At 51.4% G+C, this 22004-nt stretch overlaps 1 protein-coding gene across 1 annotated transcript; it reads right to left on the bottom strand.

The window, feature by feature from the left end:
* Positions 1-15497: 15497 nt before the first annotated feature.
* On the bottom strand, positions 15498-21182 carry LOC125637414 (perilipin-3-like). Its single transcript, XM_075128960.1, has 7 exons — positions 21120-21182; positions 20378-20573; positions 18827-18915; positions 18204-18487; positions 17016-17205; positions 15989-16108; positions 15498-15878 (listed from the first exon to the last, which is right to left on the bottom strand). Exons 1-7 carry the CDS (start codon positions 21180-21182, stop codon positions 15498-15500), a joined length of 1323 nt encoding a protein of 440 aa, XP_074985061.1.
* Positions 21183-22004: the final 822 nt, after the last annotated feature.

Here is a 22004-nt window from a genome sequence, read left to right as displayed (position 1 = left end):
AATCTTGATGTTTACATTTTGTAAATGGGTTTTTAATCTAGCAAAAGCTGAAGTTCCAGATATATTTTTTTTTCCTCTTTGTTTTTTAAGAAAATGTACCTTTTTAAAGAGCAGGATTGGATTTTTGGTGTCCCAAGAGGTTTGTGCCCATGTTGTTAAATTAGCTGGTAGCAAGAGCTGATTTCCTTTGTTTTCTTTCTCAGCTCTTCCTCAGAGGGAGGGTGAAAGGGCTTGAGGGTACCCCACAGGAAGGAATTCCCAAGTGCACCTTTCTGGTTTCAAAGGGGTTTTTTGCATTTTGGTGGTGGCAGGATCTACCCATCCAAGGTCAGAGAGAAGCTGTAACCTTGGGAGTTTAACACAAGCCTAGAGTGGCCAGTATTAATTTTTAGAATCCTTGCGGGGCTTCACCTTCTGTACTTGAAGTGCCAGAGTGGGGAATCAGCCTTGACAGGGTTTGTCAAGGTTCTTTCCCCACTCTGAACTCTAGCGTACAGATGTGGGGACTTGCATGAAAACCTCCTAAGCTTACTTTTACCAGCTTAGGTTAAAACTTCCCCAAGCTACAAACTATTTTACCCTTTGCCCTTGGACTTCCACTGCCACCACCAAACTTTATCTGGGTTTATTGGGAAAACGTTGTTTGGAAACGTCTTTCCCCCCAAAATCCTCCCAACCCTTGCACCCCACTTCCTGGGGAATGTGGGGTAAAAATCCTCACCAATTTGCATAGGTGACCACAGACCCAAACCCTTGGATCATAGAACAATGAAAAAGCATTTGGTTTTCTTACAAGAAGACTTTTAATAGAAGTAAAAAAGAATCACCTCTGTAAAATCAGGATGGTAAATACCTTATAGGGTAATTAGATTCAAAACATAGAGAATTCCTCTAGGCAAAACCTTAAGTTACAAAAAAGACACACAGACAAGAATATTCATTCTATTCAGCCCAGCTATTTTCTCAGCCATTTAAAGAAATCATAATCTAACACATACCTAGCTAGATTACTTACTAAATTCTAAGACTCCATTCCTGTTCTGTCCCGGGCAAAAGCATCACACAAACAGGCCCAGACCCTTTGTTTTTCTCCCTCCTCCCAGATTTTGAAAGTATCTTGTCTCCTCATTGGTCATTTTGGTCAGGTGCCAGTGAGGTTACCTTTAGCTTCTTAACCCTTTACAGGTGAAAGGATTTTTCCTCTGGCCAGGAGGGATTTTAAAGGTGATTACCCTTCCCTTTATATTTATGACAGGGTCAAACTCCAAAAATCCCAGGATTCTGCTCTCTCCATCCCATGCTTCCTCTCTGGGTGAGCTACCACCTCTTTGGAGCTGCTGTCAGCCAGCCAGGGCGTAAGAGAGCTCTGCACCATTGTGTTGGCAGCTGCGAATGTGCAGAAGCTGGCTGGACTTTTTATGAGCACTTGGCACAAGGTGGCTACCTTCAGCCACAGAGCCAATGATGTGGCTACAACTGTGGCTTTTCCAGCAGCAGCAGTGGCGGAGGAGAACAGGATGGGGGGAGGGATAGCTCAGTGGTTTGAGTATTGGCCTGCTAAACCCAGGGTTGTGAGTTCAATCCTTGAGGGGCCCATTTAGGGATCTGGGGCAAAAATTGGGGATTGGCCCTGCTTTGAGCAGGGGGTTGGACTAGATGACCTCCTGAGGTCCCTTCCAACCCTGATATTCTATGATTCTATGTTGCTCAATAGTTACACATTCCTTGTCTGGGTGAGAACATGCCAGGGTAGGGGTCTAGAAGGATCAGTGGTTCTCAGCCTGCAGACCACTTGCAACCCAGTCAGCACACAGCTCCGGTCCATATGACATCCTTATGGCCATATCGGTAGTATATATATTGTGTGGATGCGGCCATGTAACACATAGCCAGCCGCATGTGTGGCCCACAATGGTAAATAGGTAGGTTGAGACCCACCAGTCTCTAGGAATGTAAGGGAGGCTCATTCAGTGGCATGCCCAGGCTGCGAGGCTGGAAGCTGGTGTGAGCTGTATGCGAGAGGAAGGGTGGGCTGAAGATAAAGGCACTGGCCTGGCCCTAAGGAGAGCTGGGTTTTATTCCCAGTTCTGCTACAGGCTTCCTGTGTGACGCTGGAGAACTCACCCTGTGTTTCAGCTCCCTGGCTGTAAGATGGGGGTGATTCCATCTTCTCCATTAGCTACAGACACTGGAGTGGGACTCGGCAGCCCTGGTTCGAGGCCCAGCTCCGTGACTGACCTGCTAGCTGACCGTGCTCTCTCACTGCCTCAGTTTCTCATCTGTAAAGTAGAGATAAATGTAAAATGTGTGGAGATCTCGGGAGGGAAAGGGACTAGATCCGAGGGAGGGGTCGCACTCTGGGTCTGGGGATCACAGAGCAAGCCGTGCCTAGGAAGGGGACCCTACTGGGCAGCTCTGTTGAAGGGCTAATTTACCAAAGGGCTCCATTCCAGTGTTTCAAAGGGGAAGCCAGAGAAGGGGACTGGCTCCAGGGTGCACATTGCACAGGGGGCTTCTTCCCCTTGCAAACTGGAGAGTGGGGCACTCAGATGCCCGGGCCGTCCAAAGGGCAGGAAGGTGGCTATTTTAGGTCCTGGACGAGGACTGGTGTGGCTGCAGGCAGGGTGGTGCTGTATGGAGTGAGAGCACCAGTGATTGAAGGAGGCTGCGCTTTTAGACTAGTGACAGGCACCCTGGCTGGAGAACTGAGCGCTGTGCCCTGTCAACTGCCTTTGGGGTTTCCTTCGATAGTTGCAGTAAATCTCCTGGGCCAGACCCCCGGCTGTTGCTGATCAGTGTCGCTCCTTTGACGGGATCTAGTGGCAGGTTCTGGCCTGAAGCTCTGGGACTTCGGCTCACCCTAGGGGCAGATACGGCCCCAGATGTAATTACACTGGGGAAAATCAGGCCAGGAGCATTTCAAAGGGAGAATCTCCAGGAGTGCGACAGTTGTAACAATTCTCATAAACTCCTCGAGGTATTTCTTAGCCCTGGTGGAGGCAGGGGCAGGGGATGCCAATCTTAGGCACTAACTAGGGCTGGACCTAGCTCTAAAAGTGACCCCATGGCTGCAGTGAGGTGAGGCGAGGGCATTAACCCGGCTGTCCCAGGCAAAGCCCAGTGTGAGCAATGAGTGGAGCAATGAGTGGAGTGCTGGCACTTTTAGAAAACTGCAGTCTGCCGCTTCATCCCACTCCAAGCTCGCTTTATTTCACTGATGAATGCAGCACTGCCCTCTCCTGCAAACAGATGGCAAAAACCCGCTCTCAGCCAGGCTGCTGTTCTTTGTATAAGTGCAAGAATCCAGCTGTTCCATCCCCTTGAAACTGGCTCTGCCAGCCAGAGCCTTCTGCCCCTTCCCTCAAACTGAGTTATGCTGGAGGATGGGGACTTGCCCTGTTTTGTTGCTGATGGGACCCTACTTGGCAGCTTCAGCCCATGGAGGCTCACAAAGGTTTGGCTTAGTGGGATCAGGAGTCCACCAGTTAACCCTCCCTGAGGAGGGGGGGCCACTGGCATTAGCTTTGGAGCTGGATGCACACCAGGGAATAAACAGGGGAGCACAAGGCCCCCTTGTCTGTCAAAATCATCCGTCCCACACAGAAAATGCCAGGTGACGATGTGCCCAGCGCTGAGCTGGGGCAGTGCTCACACAGCCATTGCCCCAGAGAGCCCGGCAAAATGCACTGGTGGGGTGTCGGGTGCATAAGAGATGCAAACCCGGTGAGACAAAGGTCCTGTTCCTGCTCCGCTTAAAACACAGGGTGCTTTGGCCAGTGACCCCCCCAAGGAGGACAGGGCAGGGCGGATGCACTGAGCACAAGTCATTATGCAAGGTAGCCTATTTCCCCTTGTTTTTTCCTACAACCCCCCCCCCCCCGACGTTCTGGTTAAACTTGTATTTATGCTGGAAATGGCCCACCTTGATAATCATACACATTGTAAGGAGAGTGGTCAATTTGGATGAGCTATTACCAGCAGGAGAGTGAGTTTGTGTGTGGGGGGGGTGGTGAGAAAACCTGGATTTGTGCTGGAAATGGCCCACCTTGATTATCATACACATTGTAAAGAGAGTGGTCACTTTAGATAAGCTATTACCAGCAGGAGAGTGGGATGGGAGGAGGTATTGTTTCATGGTCTCTGTGTATATAATGTCTTCTGCAGTTTCCACAGTATGCATTTGATGAAGTGAGCTGTCGCTCACGAAAGCTTATGCTGAAATAAATTGGTTAGTCTCTAAGGTGCCACAAGTACTCCTTTTTTTTTTGAGCACAAACAGCCATTCAGGCTCACAGCAAGCCTAGCAGCCATGGGCAGAGGAGGCTGGAGCAGGCCATGGGGTAGCTGCTGTAAGGCCCAACAGAGGCAGCTGCTCCCCGGGTCCTTTGCGGGGAAGGGAGGACTGGAGTGAGAAGCATGTGGGGTGTGTTAGGGCAGAGGTGGGCTGAGTCGGGAGAGAGAGAGAGACATTGCATGTCCCAGGGAAAGCAAAAGAGGCAGGCAGAGTGCAAGGCAGAAGAAGACTGGACAGCTAGGAATGAGGGATAAAAGCAAGCACCTTTCCTACCCGCAGACGAGCCAGCACCGTGCTCCGAATTTCTCCTGGGGAGACTGAAGGCTTTGACTGAGTGCCATTGCCATGGAGCTGACGTTATTTGCAAGTGATGTCACGTGCCATGTCGTCAGCCCCCAGCTCTGCACACAGCAGGACAGGAATGACACCGTGACTCACGGACTTGAGTTCATCCTGGGGCGTTGGAGGGTGAGGAGAGCCAGGCCCCGGTGGCTGGTCGGTAAGCCATCAGAGCACTTTGGTTCCTTGGCTATTAAGAGAATTGAATTCCAGCTCTGAGCCTGGAGAGGGCAGGGAAGGGTGACATGGACGCAGGGCTTTGATCACAGGACGGTATGTGCTACATGAGCATGTTGTTTAACACAGCAGCGAAACCAAAGGCCCAGTGAGGTTTTTGCTATCAACTATCCTGCCTCAGCAACAGACAGGTACAATTCCAGCATTTTACAGGCTCCATCCGAATGGTTTAGAGAGAGTAGAAGGGGCATTTCTATTTGCCCTCTGGCACAATCTGCAAGCAAGGGGACATTCAGTGACATGGCTTGGCAGCCAATATACAGCTGATACCAGGCAAAACTTTCCCATGCAACTCACAATTGACCAGTGGAACTCATTGTCACATGAGGTTCTCCTCTGTGGATCAGTACAGAGGGCATGAGTTGTTATAGCCCTCAGCTACACAGCGTCTTTTTCTTATTTCACGAGGAGGGTGGTGAAGCACTGGAATGGGTTCCCTAGGGAAGTGGTGGAATCTCCATCCTTAGAGGTTTTTAAGGCCAGGCTTGACAAAGCCCTGGCTGGGATGATTTAATTGGGGATTGGTCCTGCTTTAAGCAGGGGGTTGGACTAGATGACCTCCTGAGGACCCTTCCAACCCTCATCTTCTATGATTCTAGGAGGTCATTGAGGCCAAGACCTGAGCGAATTTCATAAAATGATTGGACAAAACTATCCGGAGTTACAATAGCCATACTGAAAAATAACCACGAGCTTTAGCAGGGACCTAACTGCTCTTCCCCCCCCCCCCCCCCCCCCGCTTCAGGGCATGAGCCGACCTACGCAGGGTTAGGAAGAGGCTCGCCCTGTGACAGATTAGCCCAGAGCTACATACTGCAGGATTTTCTGCACCTTGCTTTGAAGCGGCTGGTGCGAGCCATTGTCACAGCAAGAGGGCCGGCGGGCTGAGCCCATTTGGCAGTTCCTCTGTTCCTAAGTGTGATTTTAGCCCTTCAAACTCTAAATTCCTACAGGTCCGTATCAGGCTGAGCTCCCCATCCTTGTTCTCCTGCCCTCCCGCAGTCTCTGTCACACACAGTGTTTGCTGTCAAAGCCCACGTGCCTGGTGACAGTGCTTTTCTCTTTATTAGCTGTGTACACAGCGATAATTGGGCGCAGTGACCTGTGTGAGTGGCGGCCTGCCCATACTCTGCTTTCCCCCCATAAACTAGCCTCGCTGGTCATTATTATTCCAGAGGCAGTCAGCTGTGTGATGATCACATTGCCCAAGTGCACCATTATGAGGGGTAATGAGGCGTGGGGAAATCCCTGGGTCCCGAATGATAAACAGCCGCTGCTCTGCGCCCTTCATTGTTATGTTGCTCCTTGATTTTCTGTGTCTGAATCTCCGTTTCGCTCCGCCCACCCCATTCACTCCCTTGCTGTTGACTTACTTTCATCCACTTCTCTCCCTGGGTGTCCCCTTGCACCCACACGCTTTCCCCTTTCTTTTTCTGGCCCTTGCCCAGCCCATCTGTCTTGCCGGCCGAGGCCTTTTCCCTGCTGTTTGATCACATTGGTTTTGTGGTCACTGCAGAGGGTGCTGTGGTTCTGCACTGAGATTGATAAGGCACGATAACAATCTCGAATGTAAAATCCTAATGGAGACAAGACTCTGTAGCTTTTAACCTTGAAGTAGTTGGTCAAGGTTAACCCAGGGTGTCTATAGCTATAAATGTTCATGCTGAGTCACGTGAAAGTATGTGAACTGGACCCATACTCAGGTGGGGGAAATTAGGGTCTAATTGTTTATTGAAAACATCACCAGTTTGTTTTGTTTTTGTTTTCCATCACAGCTGGCTCTCTCCGGAATAGGATGAGTTTGTGCCATACATGTTTATTACGTTATTATTTGTAGCACCGAGGAGCCCTCGCTGTGCCCTCCATTGTGCCAGGTGCTGTACAAACAGAACACAAAGACAGGCCCGCCCCCGTTCAATAGGGCAGGCCTCATCTGGAGTACTGTGTCCAGTTTTGGGCCCCACACTACAAGAAGGATGTGGAAAAACTGGAGAGAGTCCAGCGGAGGGCAACAAAAATGATTAGGGGACTAGAACACATGAGTTATGAGGAGAGGCTGAGGGAACTGGGGATGTTTAGTCTACGGAAGAGAAGAATGAGGGGGGATTTGATAGCTGCTTTCAACTACCTGAAAGGGGGTTCCAAAGAGGATGGCTCTAGCCTGTTCTCAGTGGTAGCAGATGACAGAACAAGGAGTAATGGTCTCAAGTTGCAGTGGGGGAGATTTAGGTTGGATATTAGGAAAAACTTTTTCACTAGGAGGGTGCTGAAACACTGGAATGCGTTACCTAGGGTGGTGGTGGAATCTCCTTCCTTAGAAGTTTTTAAGGTCAGGCTTGACAACGCCCTGGCTGTGATGATTTAACTGGGGATCGGTCCTGCTTTGAGCAGGGGTTTGGACTGGATGACCTCCTGAGGTCCCTTCCAACCCTGATAGTCTATGATTCAGGCTTCAGTTTGTACTTTGGCTGAGAATAGTGATTTCTGCACTGCGTTCCCTTTTAGCCGGTAGGCTGAGGTTGACAGTACTTCTTGGCCCCTTTCTCTTCATCGTGATGCGAGACGGAATAGAAGCTAATGCTGCTCTGTGTCCCAGCTGCTGGGCCAGATGCTGCTCTGCGTTCCCATGGACCAGTATCACGCTGTTGAAACAATAACACAATAATTCCCGTGGCGCTTTTCAGCCAGTCATGAGCCAAGATTTTCTTGTAACGACTAGGGCCAGATGGCTGTCAGTTAAACCAAATAAAGTTAAGGGCGTCTTTCTTAAACCTGTAAGGCCCAGCTCCTGAGTGGTGTTTCAGCACTAGAGGGAGGCCCCCAAGTAGTTTTGAGGATTTGGGGCTAAGCCCTTTGGGGCAGGGCCTGTCATCTACTATAAGGCACCACCTTAGTTGAGAGTTTTCAAGGCTTCTGCATCATACATGGTAAATGAAGTCTTCCCAGCGATTATCTGCCTAGGTCTGCATGCCGAATGCGTGTGTGCAAATATTCTGCATGTACAGCTGTGTCAGGTTAGTTTCACGCACCCATAGCTAGGGAGGTATAAATACTGACTTGGTAAGGATGCAGCTTTGAAAACCAAACAACTGTGTTGTCCTTCTGGGCATGATTCAGCGCAAAAGCTCATCTCTGTAGTCTGCCAGGCATTTTATTCCAAGGCCATCAAATTAGAACTGATGACCTAACCCTCCTGCAAGCAGTTCCATGAGTCCCCTGTAGCCCATAGTCACTCAGGGATGCAGCTGTCCTGCCCTGGAAAGAAAATGACAAAATCATTTGGAATTGACAGATGTAACAAGAAGCGCTGTAACGTCTCTGGTACAGAGGGGAGACTGGTTTGCCCTAGGCCCAGGAGCACATGTGACAGACGTAAGCATGAGGAAGAGTGGGGATGGTATCTGAGTAGAGAGAGTGAGTGGCACTGGGAGGATTTGTGACAGGCATTTAGCTTAGCCTTTGCTCACTGGCAGGTTGGTCTGGTTGGGGCAGCCTCCCTATTCCAATCACTTTGCCAGTCGCTGCATCCTTTGCTATGCTGATGGTTTGCTGCTAAGTCCATCTTTGGTGGCTGGCAGGCACGAGCTCCTTGAAGCCAGAAACTACCCACAGGAAGAGGTTGGGCCTGGTTCTTTGACACCAACTCCAAAGCGGTGTGACGTGACAAGGTAGCGAGTGGATGCGGGGTGGGAGAGAAGGGGGAGCATCAGTTCAGCAGGACAAGCTTAGCAGCAGCACCAGCTGGCCACCAGGAGACCACCCCCTAGGGCAGCTCTTCCGAGACAGAATCAAGTGTTTTCCCTTGTGCAAGACTCATATCTCCTGTGTTGCTACTGTCAATTGGCATCAGAACTAGGGTCCTGCTCAGCTCAGTTAAACCAGCCACTCTCTTTCAGGGCTGGAAAACTCTGCTTGCTCAAACGTTAGAGCCAGTCACTTCCAAAAATGGGGCATAGGAACTCTAGGTCTGGGGAGTGTTGCTCAGCCCCTGCTGATGGCGAGAGTTGCTCTCCTGTCTGGCCAGAAAGAGCGGGGTGAGCGGAGAAGAGGGCCAGGGCCTGTGGACAGTCACAAAGTCAAAACACAAATAGCTCCCCCTCCGTGACGCCCAGGCGGGAGCCCTGAGCTCTACCCACCAAAAGCTACAGGGAAAAAGAAACAGACAGACCAGCCCCGATAATGCCTTCTCAGCGACACAGGGCGGGGAAGTGAAAAGCCAAGGTCACCCAGCTGGCAGCAGCAGGGGATAGAGCCCAGGTCCCCTGAGTCCTGGTCTCGGGCTCTGGCCGGTAGGTGACACTTCCTCAGGGCTCCCATTGCTTTGGGTTGTTTACAGGAGCCATCGGGGTGGCAGCAGGACGGCTGTAAGCACACAGCAAAGGGGGGCTCCGAGAAGTTCCATAGAGGCAGCTGGCGGGGGGGAAAAAAACACCCACCCACCCACGCAACCCCATATGCTTGTGGTGTCCCATTCTTGCCAAGCCTGGGCCTGTGCCAGCAAATGGCTCCCCCAAGCATGCCTGGCTGCCCCAGCGGGCCATGGGTGACCAGAGGGTGCGGCTCATCCCCTCCAAGGTGCCAATGAGCCTTATCGGGGAAGCGCCAAACAGCACTGGGCCAAGCCCCCGGGTGGGGTAAATCAGTGTGGCTCCAATGGTGCTGAGCCCCTTTACAGCAGCCGAGAGGTCGAGCCACCTCGTGGTAGCAGTACTCGGGCGCTGTGCATGGGCCGGGCATGCCCTGGTTTGCTTGGGCAGGGCTAACTGCATGGTTTTGTTTCACTGCCCGGGCGGGGCGAGGCCCAGCAGTTTCCAGCAGGTGAGGAAGCAGCCTTGGTGGGGCTTGGTTCACCTGTGCATTGCGGCTCACTTCCTTGCTTGAAACCTCACCCACCCCGAAGCAGCCGGCCAGTGAGTGTGTTTGACAGACTCGCTGGGCTGCTTGGGGCATGCAGGTTACTGAGGCACGTCCCTGGTGGGGGCGAGGTGCCCAGCCTCCTCTTGGGGGTGCTGGGGACACACCGTGAATAGGCCCCCAGGGTTTCCCCACTCAGGATGCTCTCTGCACAGCTTTTCCCCTCGCCACTAATTGTGGGATCAGCTAGATGCAAACGTCCCTGGCCACTTTGCTAGCAGGATCCCGGAGCTGTCTCACAGCAATGCGCCCTCCCTCCCCCAGCTGTGGCACTAGGGGCTCACAGGTGCTCCGACAGGGCCTAATTTGTAATGAAAGAGGCAAGTTTTTTACTTTCGTAACAGCTGTGAGAAATCCAGAGGTGCTGCAGCTCTGCCCTGGCATGAATTAAGCCCCGTACTCAGCTCATCATTTGCTCAGCACAGCCCACGGGCCTCACCCTCTATAAAAAAACCCCAAAAGCCAGACACCAGCCCTGCCCCACAGTGCTCACAGCCCAGGGGCGAGGCCTAAACAGACTGAGCCTTAGTAGTACCGGGCGTGCCCAGTCAAAGGGCACTTCCTCCAGATCCCAGCTGCTCTTCGCTTCTACTTTACCTAGCTCCACACACCATAGGCCTCACAAGCTGGAGGTGCTGCCAGGAAGCAAACACCAGGCCATAAAAGTGACTGGTCTTTGAGAGGCTGGGTGGTTTGCTGGAGGGGGTCCCCCCCTTCCCATTCCAGGGCAGGAGGGGCTGGGAGTGGGCACTAAGCAAGGAGACAGGATGGAAAGTGGGCAGATACTTGTCTCATACATAGATCCTATATGCTTTGGAGCAAGGACCTACTTTCTTCTGTCTGCATAGCTCCTAGCATGGTAGGGCTTTGCTCTGGGAGAGGGCCCCAAGGCCTGCCTTGTCTCTACAAAGTGCAATGGCAGAGAGTTACCTATGTGGCAAAGCTGCCCACCAGGCCAGGAGACCCTCCAGGGTTATAGTTCAGAGAATGCACTGCCCCCAGCGCTTTCCCTGCTAACACCTAACATGATTGTGACATGTAGTTCTTCATCCAGGGCCAGTGCAGATGCTGCCCTCTACCCCTAAGCAGGGAGGAGACAAGTGGTTTGAAGGCAAAGATGCCTCACACCATTTGTTTTTAAGGGGCAGGGCTACCTTGGGAAATGAACATTGCTAACCTGCAGTCACCTCTTAGTGTGAACAGGGACCTGTGTATTTGAACCCCTAACACAGGGCTCCTATGTGGCATATACTGTAACTTAGTCTTTCTGTAAGGGGGAATAGTCCTGCTATTGTGGGGAACTTTCCTGACTTCTGTACTACGCCCGTGAAGTGAGCTAGCGAAAGGATCTGAGTCCCCGCTCCGACTTCCTTTACCCAGTGGCCTCCCTGCCCTTGAGGACTCCCCTTCCACTCTCCTGTCTGGCAGAGTCCTCGTAACCCCAACAAGGCTGGGCCCAGGATTCCTGGGGGGCTCGACCCCCAACCCTGCTGTGGTCACCTAGGACAGGGGCTAGGGTGTCCCCGCTCCAGGGTACTCTCCCTGCACTGGGCACTTCCTGGACTCACTGCTCATTACGTACAATTTAAAGCAAATGCAAGTTGTTTAATCAACAATTAATTTAAAAAAGGAAAAATAGGAAAGGTTAAAGGAAACACATCACCCCACTCGGAGCAGGGAACATCACAAACAGTGTCTCTGGAATGTCCGGGCAGTTCACAGTCTGTTACTTGTGAGTCCCAGGCCACCTTCTCAGGCCCTGGCTGGGCTGCAGGGATGCTGTGGGTTGGACACTCGCTCTGGTGGTGGCCACACGCTCCCAGGCTCTAAGTGGTAGGACCCTTCTTCCCAGTGTTGGCCACCGCCCTGTCGGGGTTATGATCCAAGCCTGGCCTGCAGAGCCCCTTGGCTGAGGCGTCTCCCTGTGCTGGGTCTGCTGCCCAGGGTCCCCCTCGCTCTCCCCAGCTGCTCACCGCATCCAGCTCCACCACTCGGTCTCTGCACAGCTGCTGCTGCTCTGCCTCCAGCTCCCTGGGCTGCTTCTCTGGCCCCTCTGCCTCTGGTTGCTGCAGCTCTGCTCCCAGGACAGGTCTGCGCTGCAGGCTGCTCCTGTGACTCTGCTCCCAGCACTGACCTGCTTCCTGGGCTGCTTCAGCTCTGCTCCCAGGGCAAGTCTGCTCTCTCTGGGCTGTGCCTCTGGCTTGGGGGCTGCAGCTCTGTTCCCAGCCTAGGGTCTGCTCTCTCTGGATCTGGCACAGCTCAGCTTGGGCCCCTGCTTTCTCTTTAGCTTGGCCCCACTCTGTCTGACCCAGGCAAACCCAGCTCTCGCAGAGGACAGAACCTCCCTGGCCTGCTGACTCCCTGATTAGCCTGCCATTCAGGATGACCTGGAGCATTGGCCTCCCCCCCTTGTACCTGGGGACTATCAACCCTTCCCCTTTTAGTACTGAGAACTAGCAACCAAAACACCCCCATTGAATGTTAGTAAGGGGCAACAGTCCCCTTACATTGCCTATTGGCCCAACTTCCGTTAGTTAGAGGCAGGCCTTCTTGCTCCCTAGGGCTGGGAAAGGCACTCAGTGACTGTCCAGGTCTTTCCTACACCTGAAAACAAGCTTTGGAGCAGCAGCAAGCTTGCTCTCTCTCCCCCACAGCAGCTGGTGCAAGAAGAGATATTACCTCACCCACCTGGTCTCTCTACGCCCCTGGGAGAGAGAGACAGCGCTCAGCCACACTGCAAACTTGAATTGCCTTGGCAGCCTAGACCCTGACTTCTGTCTCTTGGACTCTGCCCCAGGGGCAAGCTCCAACTGCGGGGGTAGGAAAATGATCAGCAAGCTTGCCTGAGGCCTGCAGGTACAGGGTAAATAGCCCATCTCCGGGCAGCCCACGGGCTCAGCCAGACCCAGTGAAGGGCAGGAGCTGGGCACTTCACACTGAAGGATTGACAGCTGATGGATCAGAGGAAGAGGGTGGTGTGCCAGAAGTCGCTGGAGGGCTGGCCCCTTCCCCTGGGCCCTCTGCATGGCCCTTCTCACCAGGGAACGGCCCCAGAAGCTGTAGCAAGTGTTTGTTGGGAAGAGACTCAGTGCATCAGGCCCTGCTCAGACAAGCGGCTGCAGAATCCTGCCCCCTCTAACAGTACCTCCTGCAATCAAGCCTTAAATATATGCAAGATGCCTCTACAGCCAGCAACCCCCCCCGCCCCCATGTCTTAGCATCTAGCCCCTGCAGACCCACTCTCCCTGCCACATGTCCCTCCAGCTTCTGTGGTTCCTGGGGCCCTCACCAGCACACTGGTGAGCTGTGCCTTTAAGAGACACCATCAGCTTGTGTAGGAAGTGTATCCCACCATACCTAAGGTAGGAGAGTTTGCAGTGTAGAGTTTTAGTTCAGCTGACCAGTGGGAACGATTCCTGTTGTTGTACCAATAAAATAAAAACCAGCAGGATCTTAAAGGGAAAAAGGCAAAATGCCACATTTATTGTGAATACAGAAAGAATCATAGTAAGCAGTTAGTTATAGCTATAAGATTCCATTCAATCTCATATTTATTCACACATTCATTCATACAAACACACACACACACACACACACACACAGGTTCTGCAAGGTTGTTATCATAGTTACCAGCCTTAGAGTTGCTCATGCCAAGCCACTGGCCAGGTGGCCTGGACATGAGGAGGGAGCAGGGCCTTGTCAGATGCTCATCTGATGCTCCTGGAAGTTGGTTTGCAGAATCAGACCCCAAAGTTCTCACTTTTTAGAGTCTATTTTTATAGGAATTTCTTCCTATGCCAGTCTATGGGAATTGGTTCATTATGCTGTTGCTGAATCAATCAGCAGATAGCACATTCCTGACGGCTCCAAGAGGTTATCTTGTTCTTTGGTTCTCCCATTCTTGAGGCTGTTGGGTGGATTCCAGTCTGCCCTCCGGGGGGGTCCTCTGGTTATTTCCACTTGACGCCTTCTTCAGCCGATGGACACTGGATTCTTAGGCTGGCACCTCCCTGATCATTCAGTTATTAGCCACACCAAGCATCCATCCACATACATCCTCTATCTCTATTTTAATCACAATTGTTAATACAACAAAAGGGTGGGGAGTCTCTGGGTGCTGTTTCTGTTGTTAGAGTATTGCTTTGAGTCTCTCTCTCTGTGAATTGCTTTGAGAACAGACTCTGTCTTAGAATGTACTAACACAATTAGCAGCTTGCAAGTTTCACACATAGAGGGAGAGAAACAGTACCAAAAACCAAGAGACCTCTTAATTAATAATACCCTGGAATTTAAACTCTGGGGAATCAAACTCATTTGTGATTTTAATACAGAACTTCTTTAATATGATCCAACACTGTAACATCCCACTTACAGGCAAGCCTCATTGCAACTCAGCCTCTAGCCCAGTACCACCTACTAAGAGCCTCAAGGCAGCAGCCAGATGCAGGTTTGAATATTCATATGAGGGTATATTTGACTTTGCATGCTCTGGCTGAGTCAGCTCCTCCCTTTTTAGGGGGCACAAGCCATGGAAATTGGGGGGGGGGGGGAAGGGAGAGAGAGAAAAGATGGTTACAATAGCCTTCCTTCTCTAGTTGGAGGGAAGAGATTCTTGCCACCCATCTGCTTCCCCCAGATCACAGACTGAATTCTCCCACCAGTGCCGCAGCAGAAATGAAGTCTGCAAGCAGATGAGGAGAGAGGTTTTAAACAGCATGGTGGTTCTGCCTCCATCTCTGCTCTGTGTATGCCAGGAGCATGCCCTGCTGAGCACCTGGGTAGGGGAGAAGCCATAACCCCCTTACTACAGAACTTCAACTGTCTTCAGTCAATACTTCTCTGGCAGGAGAAGTGCCTGCCGCTGGCTCAGTTTCCTTAATAACCAAACATGAGTCAAGGACCCTTATCTGTATGCAGAGGAGTATTTATTGTGGAAGAGCCAATAGTTTTACATTGTGTTCCACTCTTAAGTCAGTCACAGGGAGGGGCGGACGGGGGGGGTCTTTCTAGGGGCAGACACTGGATTTTGTCAGGGGAGCAGCATGAGACCAGCCTCTATACCTCAACAATGCAAGGCTATTAAGAGGACAAAAGCTAGCAACCATCACAAGGCCATGTGCAGTGGAGCAGAGATGGTACTTGCAGAACAGACAGTTACTATGCATTGTCTTGAGTTTCCATGCTTAAGGCTGTACTCTAAAGGGAAGAGTTGGTTTTTTTTTTGGAAAAAGTGTGAGGTTCTGCAATATCTGGTCAGACGTCTGCACAGCAGGGGCAGGAAGACCAGAAAGCAGACCAGGTCCCATCCTCACTCTTTTTATACCCTTAACAGACAGGCCAGAGGAAGCCCTACCAAAAGGTCAGAGACAGGAGTCTCTGAAATAAAGGGATTGGAGGTCTGCTCCCATTCTCTTGGGGGAGACATTAAGGCCATAAATCTTAGGGCCTGCATCAAAGAGTGGTATTCCCACTCAAGCCTCACCAGGAAGAGCATCAGAGGTATTCTAGCAAGTAGGGACTTGAATACAAGATAGACAGCCTTATATATATTGTATGTCCAGCTGTCTGCACACTGCAGAGTCATTATGTGCAAAGTAACGGACAGACTCCCATCCCAAAGCCAACTATGGCTGGGCTATTCTAGCTGTGAACATTAAGCTCCATTTGAGCAGTAGTGAGATGTATTGCATTAGATCACCATACAGCCACTACTTCAGGCTTCCACTGGCACCTCTGCCTTCTCAGCCTCTGCCGGTTCCTCTGCCTTCTCCGTAGAGTCTCCAGCAGGGGCAAAGGGTCCCACAATCCATGTGAGGGGAGTGTTCTGCACCACATATTCCAGCAGCTCATCCAGGGACTCCTGGGCTTTGGTCAACTTCTCCCGAGTCTGGGTCAGGATACCCTCAGACAACTCCTGGAGGGATTGGACATGGGAGAGCTCCAGACTTCCTTCTCCAATGTTCTGGTAGGCTTGCTGGACCTTCTCCTGGAGAGTGGCAGGGAGACCCTGGATGTTGGGCAGGAGGCTATGGCAGGTGGGCCACACCTGCAGGATGAGGTTATGGGAAGTGGCTAGAGCCTGGGCCACCATCTCCTGTAGAGAGAGATAGGAGGGAGAGTGACTATGTGCGTGTGAAGCTCACTCCTGTCATGACATGCTGTAGACACAAGGTGCAGTGCAACAATGCAAGAGAGGAAGGATACCTCTGGCTGCGGTGAGCCGTTGTCCTCACTGCCTCCTGGCTGGCCCTTGCGACACTCCAGCCATATCTGCTGCAGTTTCTCCTGCCCATCATGAGCCTTCTGACCCAGGGCCTGTTCCATCTAGGAGATGGAACATAGGATTCCACAGCAACAAGTCACACACTTACATAACTAATAGTGACTGGAGGAACTGCTTGTTCACAGGACACAATTCACCATCTACCACTACAGTGGGGCTGGTCAGGCCAGGCAGATGCTGTAGTCTATAGGCCAGTTTGTTAGCCTGGGATAGAATTTTGGGTTTGAGTTCAATACTCTTGTATTCTATAAGAATGTGTGAATAAAGGACAGAGACACTGCATTGCTTTTGCCTGGCCAGATGGGTTTGTTATATAATGGGAACAAGGAAGAACAGTTAAAGCGTTACAGGGTATAGTGGGAGTGGAATATGAGCACACACTGACAGGCTGCCTAGCTCCTTTAAGCCATGGTCAAGCAACCAGTTAGAAGGGGCAAGTGGGTGGAGGGAGAATAAAAAAGGGAGGTGGAGGCATATAAAAAACCCTAAAAGCCAAAGAAAAGCCTGGCCTTGGCTAGAGCACAACCTCACTCCTTACCCATGGGATACAAAAGAAGTGGGACAAAGACTCCCGACTTATGACTCCAAAACAGAGCATGACATAACGTGCAAGGAGGTGCAACTAGGGGTGTCCACTACAGGTCTATTTGGGCCTGCTAAGGAGGTGGCGATGGGGACAAAAGAGGCTCTGCAGCATCAAAGCTGGGAACAGGACACTGGGGAACAGACACTACCAGCGTGTAGAGCTATAAATACGCTTGCTTGGAACTAATCCCAATAACATTGCATTGCCTGCACTTCAGACTTCTGCTTTCTGTCTGCATGACAAGAACCAAGGGAGAGGGTGAAGGAAAAGCCTTCTCACAGACACACAGCAAGTTATGTAGCTATCAAGACAGAGGGCTTTACCCAAAGCAGACCTGGGAGGGAGGGGTTTAGTGTTCCTACCAGGTCAATGATTTGCTGGAGCTGGGAGAGGGCCTCCAGGGTGTGCTGCCTGGCTTGTCTCATCTTGCCCAGGGCATGCTGGTAGGCTCGCTGGCGCAGCGTGCTCGACAGGGAACCCAGACGCACGTAGTAACTCCGCTGCTCTGCGGGAGCCTCTCCAGGCCCCTCCAGGGATACTGCGAGTTTAGCTGGAAAGGAACAGGAGAACCAGGATCTAGTCAGCAGGGAGCTGACAGGCACAGGATGCTTTCAGACCGTGTGCCAGCAAGCCACTCTTGTATTATTTTAGTTTGGGCTGTACTAGAGCCGAGAGCTGGAGAAAGGGAGCCAGCACAATATTACCTCTGCCTTCAAACTTTATCAGAGTTCAAACATCTGCCATAGGGGAAGTTAACTGAAGGTAACTCGAACTTCTAGACTGTGGACCGACTCCAATTGTAGAAGTGTTCCCAATTCCAGTTTACACTGAGCTCTTGCATAGCACTTGCTACTCCAGTCTCCTATCCAGCATCTCAACTGGACAGTGACCTGGCTGGCATTGCCTCTCAACTGAGCAGCTGTACTGTCTATATGTGCAAGAGACAAGCCTCACCAAGCTACAAAATGCTACTGTGCATAATTTCAGCAACAGCCTACCATGAGCACAAGTCTTGCCCACCCCACTCGCTACAGTGCCATTGAGCAGGAGATCTCACAAGCACCACATGAGTGGATCTAGGATACCCGCAGGGACACTTAAGACTCCGGAATGGGGGCCGCAGTTGACCACTCTGCTCCCTGGCTTGAGTGAACCACCTACAGCAAGATTAAAGCTAGTTTGTGCAGGAACAGGCGCTCACTCAAGGCTGGCCCTAAGCAGAATCTGAAAGCCACCACTTGGGTTTTGAGCATATGATGCACCTCCAGCCTTACTTTTTAAACAGAGAGAGAGCCATGCTTAGCATTAGTATTACAAAGCCACACCAGGGGGACCACAAAAGTAACCCCATGTGACAAGTGCAAGTTATGATGCACTGAACTCCTGTATACCAGCAATGGGTACAGTATGAGCAAGTTACACCTGGGCACCACCATTGATCTGTGGTATGGGGAGACGAAGCTTCTTGTCATCCAAGTTACCCCTAGGGCCATACCAAAAACCTGTGTAGGGGTATCAGAGACAGGGATCACGTTTCTTTAGGTTTATGAAGTTCCTCATCCGTCATCGGGAGGTAGTGATCCACCAATGACTCAGATGTTTCAAGTACCAAGTCAACACCGCTCATGATTATCTGCCCCATGCTGGAGCCCATCACTGTGCTCATGCTGCCGGTCACTGCTGGTTTGGTCACTTCCACGCTCTCCTGGACAGCCCCTTTGGCCACGCCCACCATGCTGGTCACTGCATCCTTTGCCTCAGTGACCGTGCTGCAGACTGCATCCTTGGCATCTGTCTGTGTGGATGATACTAGCTCTTTGGCATCAGAGGCCACCTGCAGGCAGAGGAAAGGTCAGTTTATGTCCACTCAAAAGAGCAAGAGACACTTACACTTGGGCACCAAATTGGAGCAGTGAAATCCCCCTACAACACAAGCACTGACTCACCTGAAACTCCTCTTCTCCCTCTGCCTGAGAGAGCCTTCTGTTGGCTGATGCAATGCTCCTAGTGGAGATTGCATGGACCGCCCCTCTCCCCTCCCTGGGAACACTTTGCTTCTGCAATCTAGCAGCTGTGCTCGGTCAGAGCCTTCCTCAGCTAGGGCAGTACCAGGTCTCAAACCGCTGCAGCCCTTCCCCTCCACAGGGAGCCCTGAAACAAAGGCTAGAGTTACCTGGTCATCTGGCTGTTGGAGGATGGGCAGCTTCTCCTCCAGTTTGTCCAGGCTCTCGCAGGCATAGTCACTGGCTGATACTAACAGTTCTAGGATTAGATACCAAAAGCCTTTCCATTTCAATAGGCCATGCATGTTCAGGGGGGTTAACCAAGTTCCTTGCACCCTCTATACATGTGAGGTCACCTCCTTTTCCCTCTTTGAGAGGTGAACTAGTCAGAGGCTGGAGTAAGTTTGTGCTGGAGTCAGACTAGACCTCAGGAAGTGGTTCCTGTTCCTATTTGTGAACAAAGTCACTAGACCACGCTGCCCATGTGAAGGAGTGGTTTACTTCTGCTGGGAGAGGCCCTCAGGTGGGAGAAGGACACTTTGTGAAAAGGAACCTCTCCTCCAGACAGTTCATTCCAGCACCTCTGTTCTAGCTGCCATGCCAGCACTGCTCCAGAACATGGCGCTGTTTGCGCCCCAGTGGAGTTACGCTGCTGGCCAGGGGTGGATTGTTGGAGAAGGTCTTTTTGGCTGGCAATGCTCAGCCTTACTCCACAGGAAACTGTGTTGCTCACCAGCAGGCTGGGGTGGAATAAAACAGAAGGCATCCAGTACACTACCTGGAGACCGAGTTGGGATTGTGAGAATGGGGTCTGCTAACAGCAGCAGGCATAGGGAGTTGTGTAGGAGGCTCCAGCTAAGCACTGCTTGACATGTCTCTGGTGGCTGGTACCAGAGGGTCTAGCAGGGGAGCTGGAACAATATGTATAGTGGAGGTGCTGAGAGCCATTGAACCAAAACTGTAAACCCTGCATATGATAGAAACCACTTCAAGCCAGGGGGATGCGGCAGCACCCCTGGCATCTATGGGGCCTGGTGGAGTTGTTTCTGCACCATTAATTAAGGGAGATGCAGACCTGTCATTTGTTTCTTGTACATTGTGACCAGCACTGAGTGGGAAGGCTACATGGCATGTTTGTGTTGGGAGCTCTTCAGGGCTTGAGCCTGGACAGCAGGACCCTGGATTTCAACTGAAGCCAGTAACAGGAACGGAGTTACGTCTCAGTGTGGACATGCTGAGCATAAGGGGTATAGGAGACAGCTCCACTCCTCATTCGGGCACAGCCCAGATGCAGCAGTCAATAGCAGTATTACAAGGCTGTGTATGAAGCAGATTAAATCATGGAGACATGTCAAGCCCAAGACATGTAACTGCTTTGGCCTGGTGGTGTCGAACTGTGCTACTCCCAGCAATCAGGAAGCTTCATTCACAGTTCTTTGTATTTGGCGTATAAAATGGTGGACCCCATGTAACTGAATAATGCGGACCATGGTTCAGAGTGGTGTTTGGTACTCATGTGCTATGTTGATGGGCATTCTGCAGCACCCATGATGTAGTCAGTGGGGATACCGGGTGAAGCAGGGAGCCCTTATCCCAGGATGAAGGAGTATCATGCACCTACACAGGAGAGGACGGCTCCATTTCTCACTCGGGGAGGACATTTCTGTCTTGGGACTAACTTGGCAATTCACTCCCCATCCCCCTGCATATGCTTCACTCACCCTGAGGCTCTTGCTGGTCCAGGATGGGCTGGGTCCCACTGACTGTGGCAGATGTGATGGTCCTCACTCCAGTCTCTGCCACATCACAGATGGATCTGATGACAGGATGGGTCTCTTTGATGGAAGTGTAAGTGGTGGAGACCATGTCGTAAGCAGCACTGACCAAGGGCAGACTGGCCACTCTGCTCACCAAGTTCTAACAGGAGAACAAAAAGGAGAGTCATGACCACCATTGCTTGCTAGTTAGTATGAAGGACTATGGGTAGGCCAGCTACCTTTACTCTCCATCACCCCCTTCAGATTTGAAGGTCTGCAGCCTCCTGGGCAAAGGAGGCCAGACACAGTAACACCAGAGCATTAAGTCTGTCAGCCACTTCTTGGAGAGCCCTTTGATGGTGTAGTGACTTCCTAGGATGGGGCAGGCCTCAGTGCAACCACGCTCACCAGTCATGCTGAGGAGCAGCACTGTATTCCCATCACAGACAGAGTGATGGTTAGCTACTACTGTAGGTCACAGTAGCTATCTAGATTTACCAGCCAAGTTGGAACCTGGACTCCTCAGGAGGGCTGATGATGCTTCTTGTTCTGCTATCTAGGTCTAGGAATAGGCTGGTTCGCCACCACCATATGCCTGGGGCTAGAGCCACTGCAGCAGTCACTATAGGATGATGACTGGCTAGAAGTCAGAGCAGCCAGAACTAGGCTCTCTCTCACCTGCCAGATTTCCAGCACACACACTCACCTGTTGCTCCTGCTCCCCTCTCTTTGAGGGAGCATCCTGAATATCATTCTCATTAGAAGACATGGTGAAGCCAAATGCTGCTGGGGAAGAGACCACCACAGAGGTTAGCCTACCAACAAGAGGCAAGCGGTGCCCAGACTAACAGCTTAAATGCAGACAGTGTGTTTTATCATTCCTCAAGTGCCCAAGGCAGTTCTATTGAGGGCAGAGTCATCTTACCCATTACCTTTTCAGCCACTCTAGTTTACTCCAAGAGACTAGAGCCAACCAATGCAGCAGCTCAGTCATGCCACTTGCTTGCCATAGAGGGGTGGCCAAACCCAGAGGGAGTGGCACAGGCAGGTCTGGGAAGGCTGTGTAGGTTATAGTGACAACAGTTGCTTTACAATTTAGCAACCGGTAGTGAGTGTTCCTGCAACACATGACCAGCAAGAAGCCCACAGCTCCCTCAGCAGGTGCTGATTAATGATGCTGGACAAAGCAGTTAAGAGATCAAAATGAGAGAATACAGCCAACCAAGCTCACCATCCGACCATCAAGCGGCTAGGAGAGCAAGGGTTAGGATTTCAACTGCACACAGAAATAGTTAAAATGGGGACCACAAGCAGTTTGCCTTGTTTATAGCGTTTCCCCTCATGTGGGGTTCAGAGAAAGACAGGTTTAGAGTTGGAGGAGAAGCTTGAAGGGAAGAGTTTCCTCAAGTACATGAAATACCAGCTACTAAGCTTGAAAACAAGCCTAATGGAAGGTAAACATCCCCCTGCAGAGAGACGGCAACCCTGTGACCATCATCATGGGACCATTTCTAAGTGGTTAAGGACTCCCATTCTCACAGTGAGAGAGCTCCCCTCGCTAGAGGCACCAGAGTTGTTGACCAGGTGTTAG

This window comes from Caretta caretta, chromosome 5 (genome assembly GCF_965140235.1).
Source record: "Caretta caretta isolate rCarCar2 chromosome 5, rCarCar1.hap1, whole genome shotgun sequence".
Lineage (NCBI taxonomy): Eukaryota > Metazoa > Chordata > Testudines > Cheloniidae > Caretta > Caretta caretta.
The sequence above is the reverse complement of the archived record's forward strand: the minus strand, read 5'-3'. Positions and strand labels throughout refer to the sequence as shown.

Excerpts from the sequence above, each read along its gene's own strand:
- LOC125637414 (XM_075128960.1), bottom strand. The coding sequence starts at position 21,182 with ATGTCTTCTAATGAGAATGATATTCAGGATGCTCCCTCAAAGAGAGGG. Across the intron at positions 16,109-17,015 it reads TCCAGCAAATCATTGACCTG|ATGGAACAGGCCCTGGGTCA; the intron begins GTAGGAACACTA and ends TCCATCTCCTAG. Across the intron at positions 15,879-15,988 it reads ACGGCTCACCGCAGCCAGAG|GAGATGGTGGCCCAGGCTCT; the intron begins GTATCCTTCCTC and ends CTCTCTCTACAG.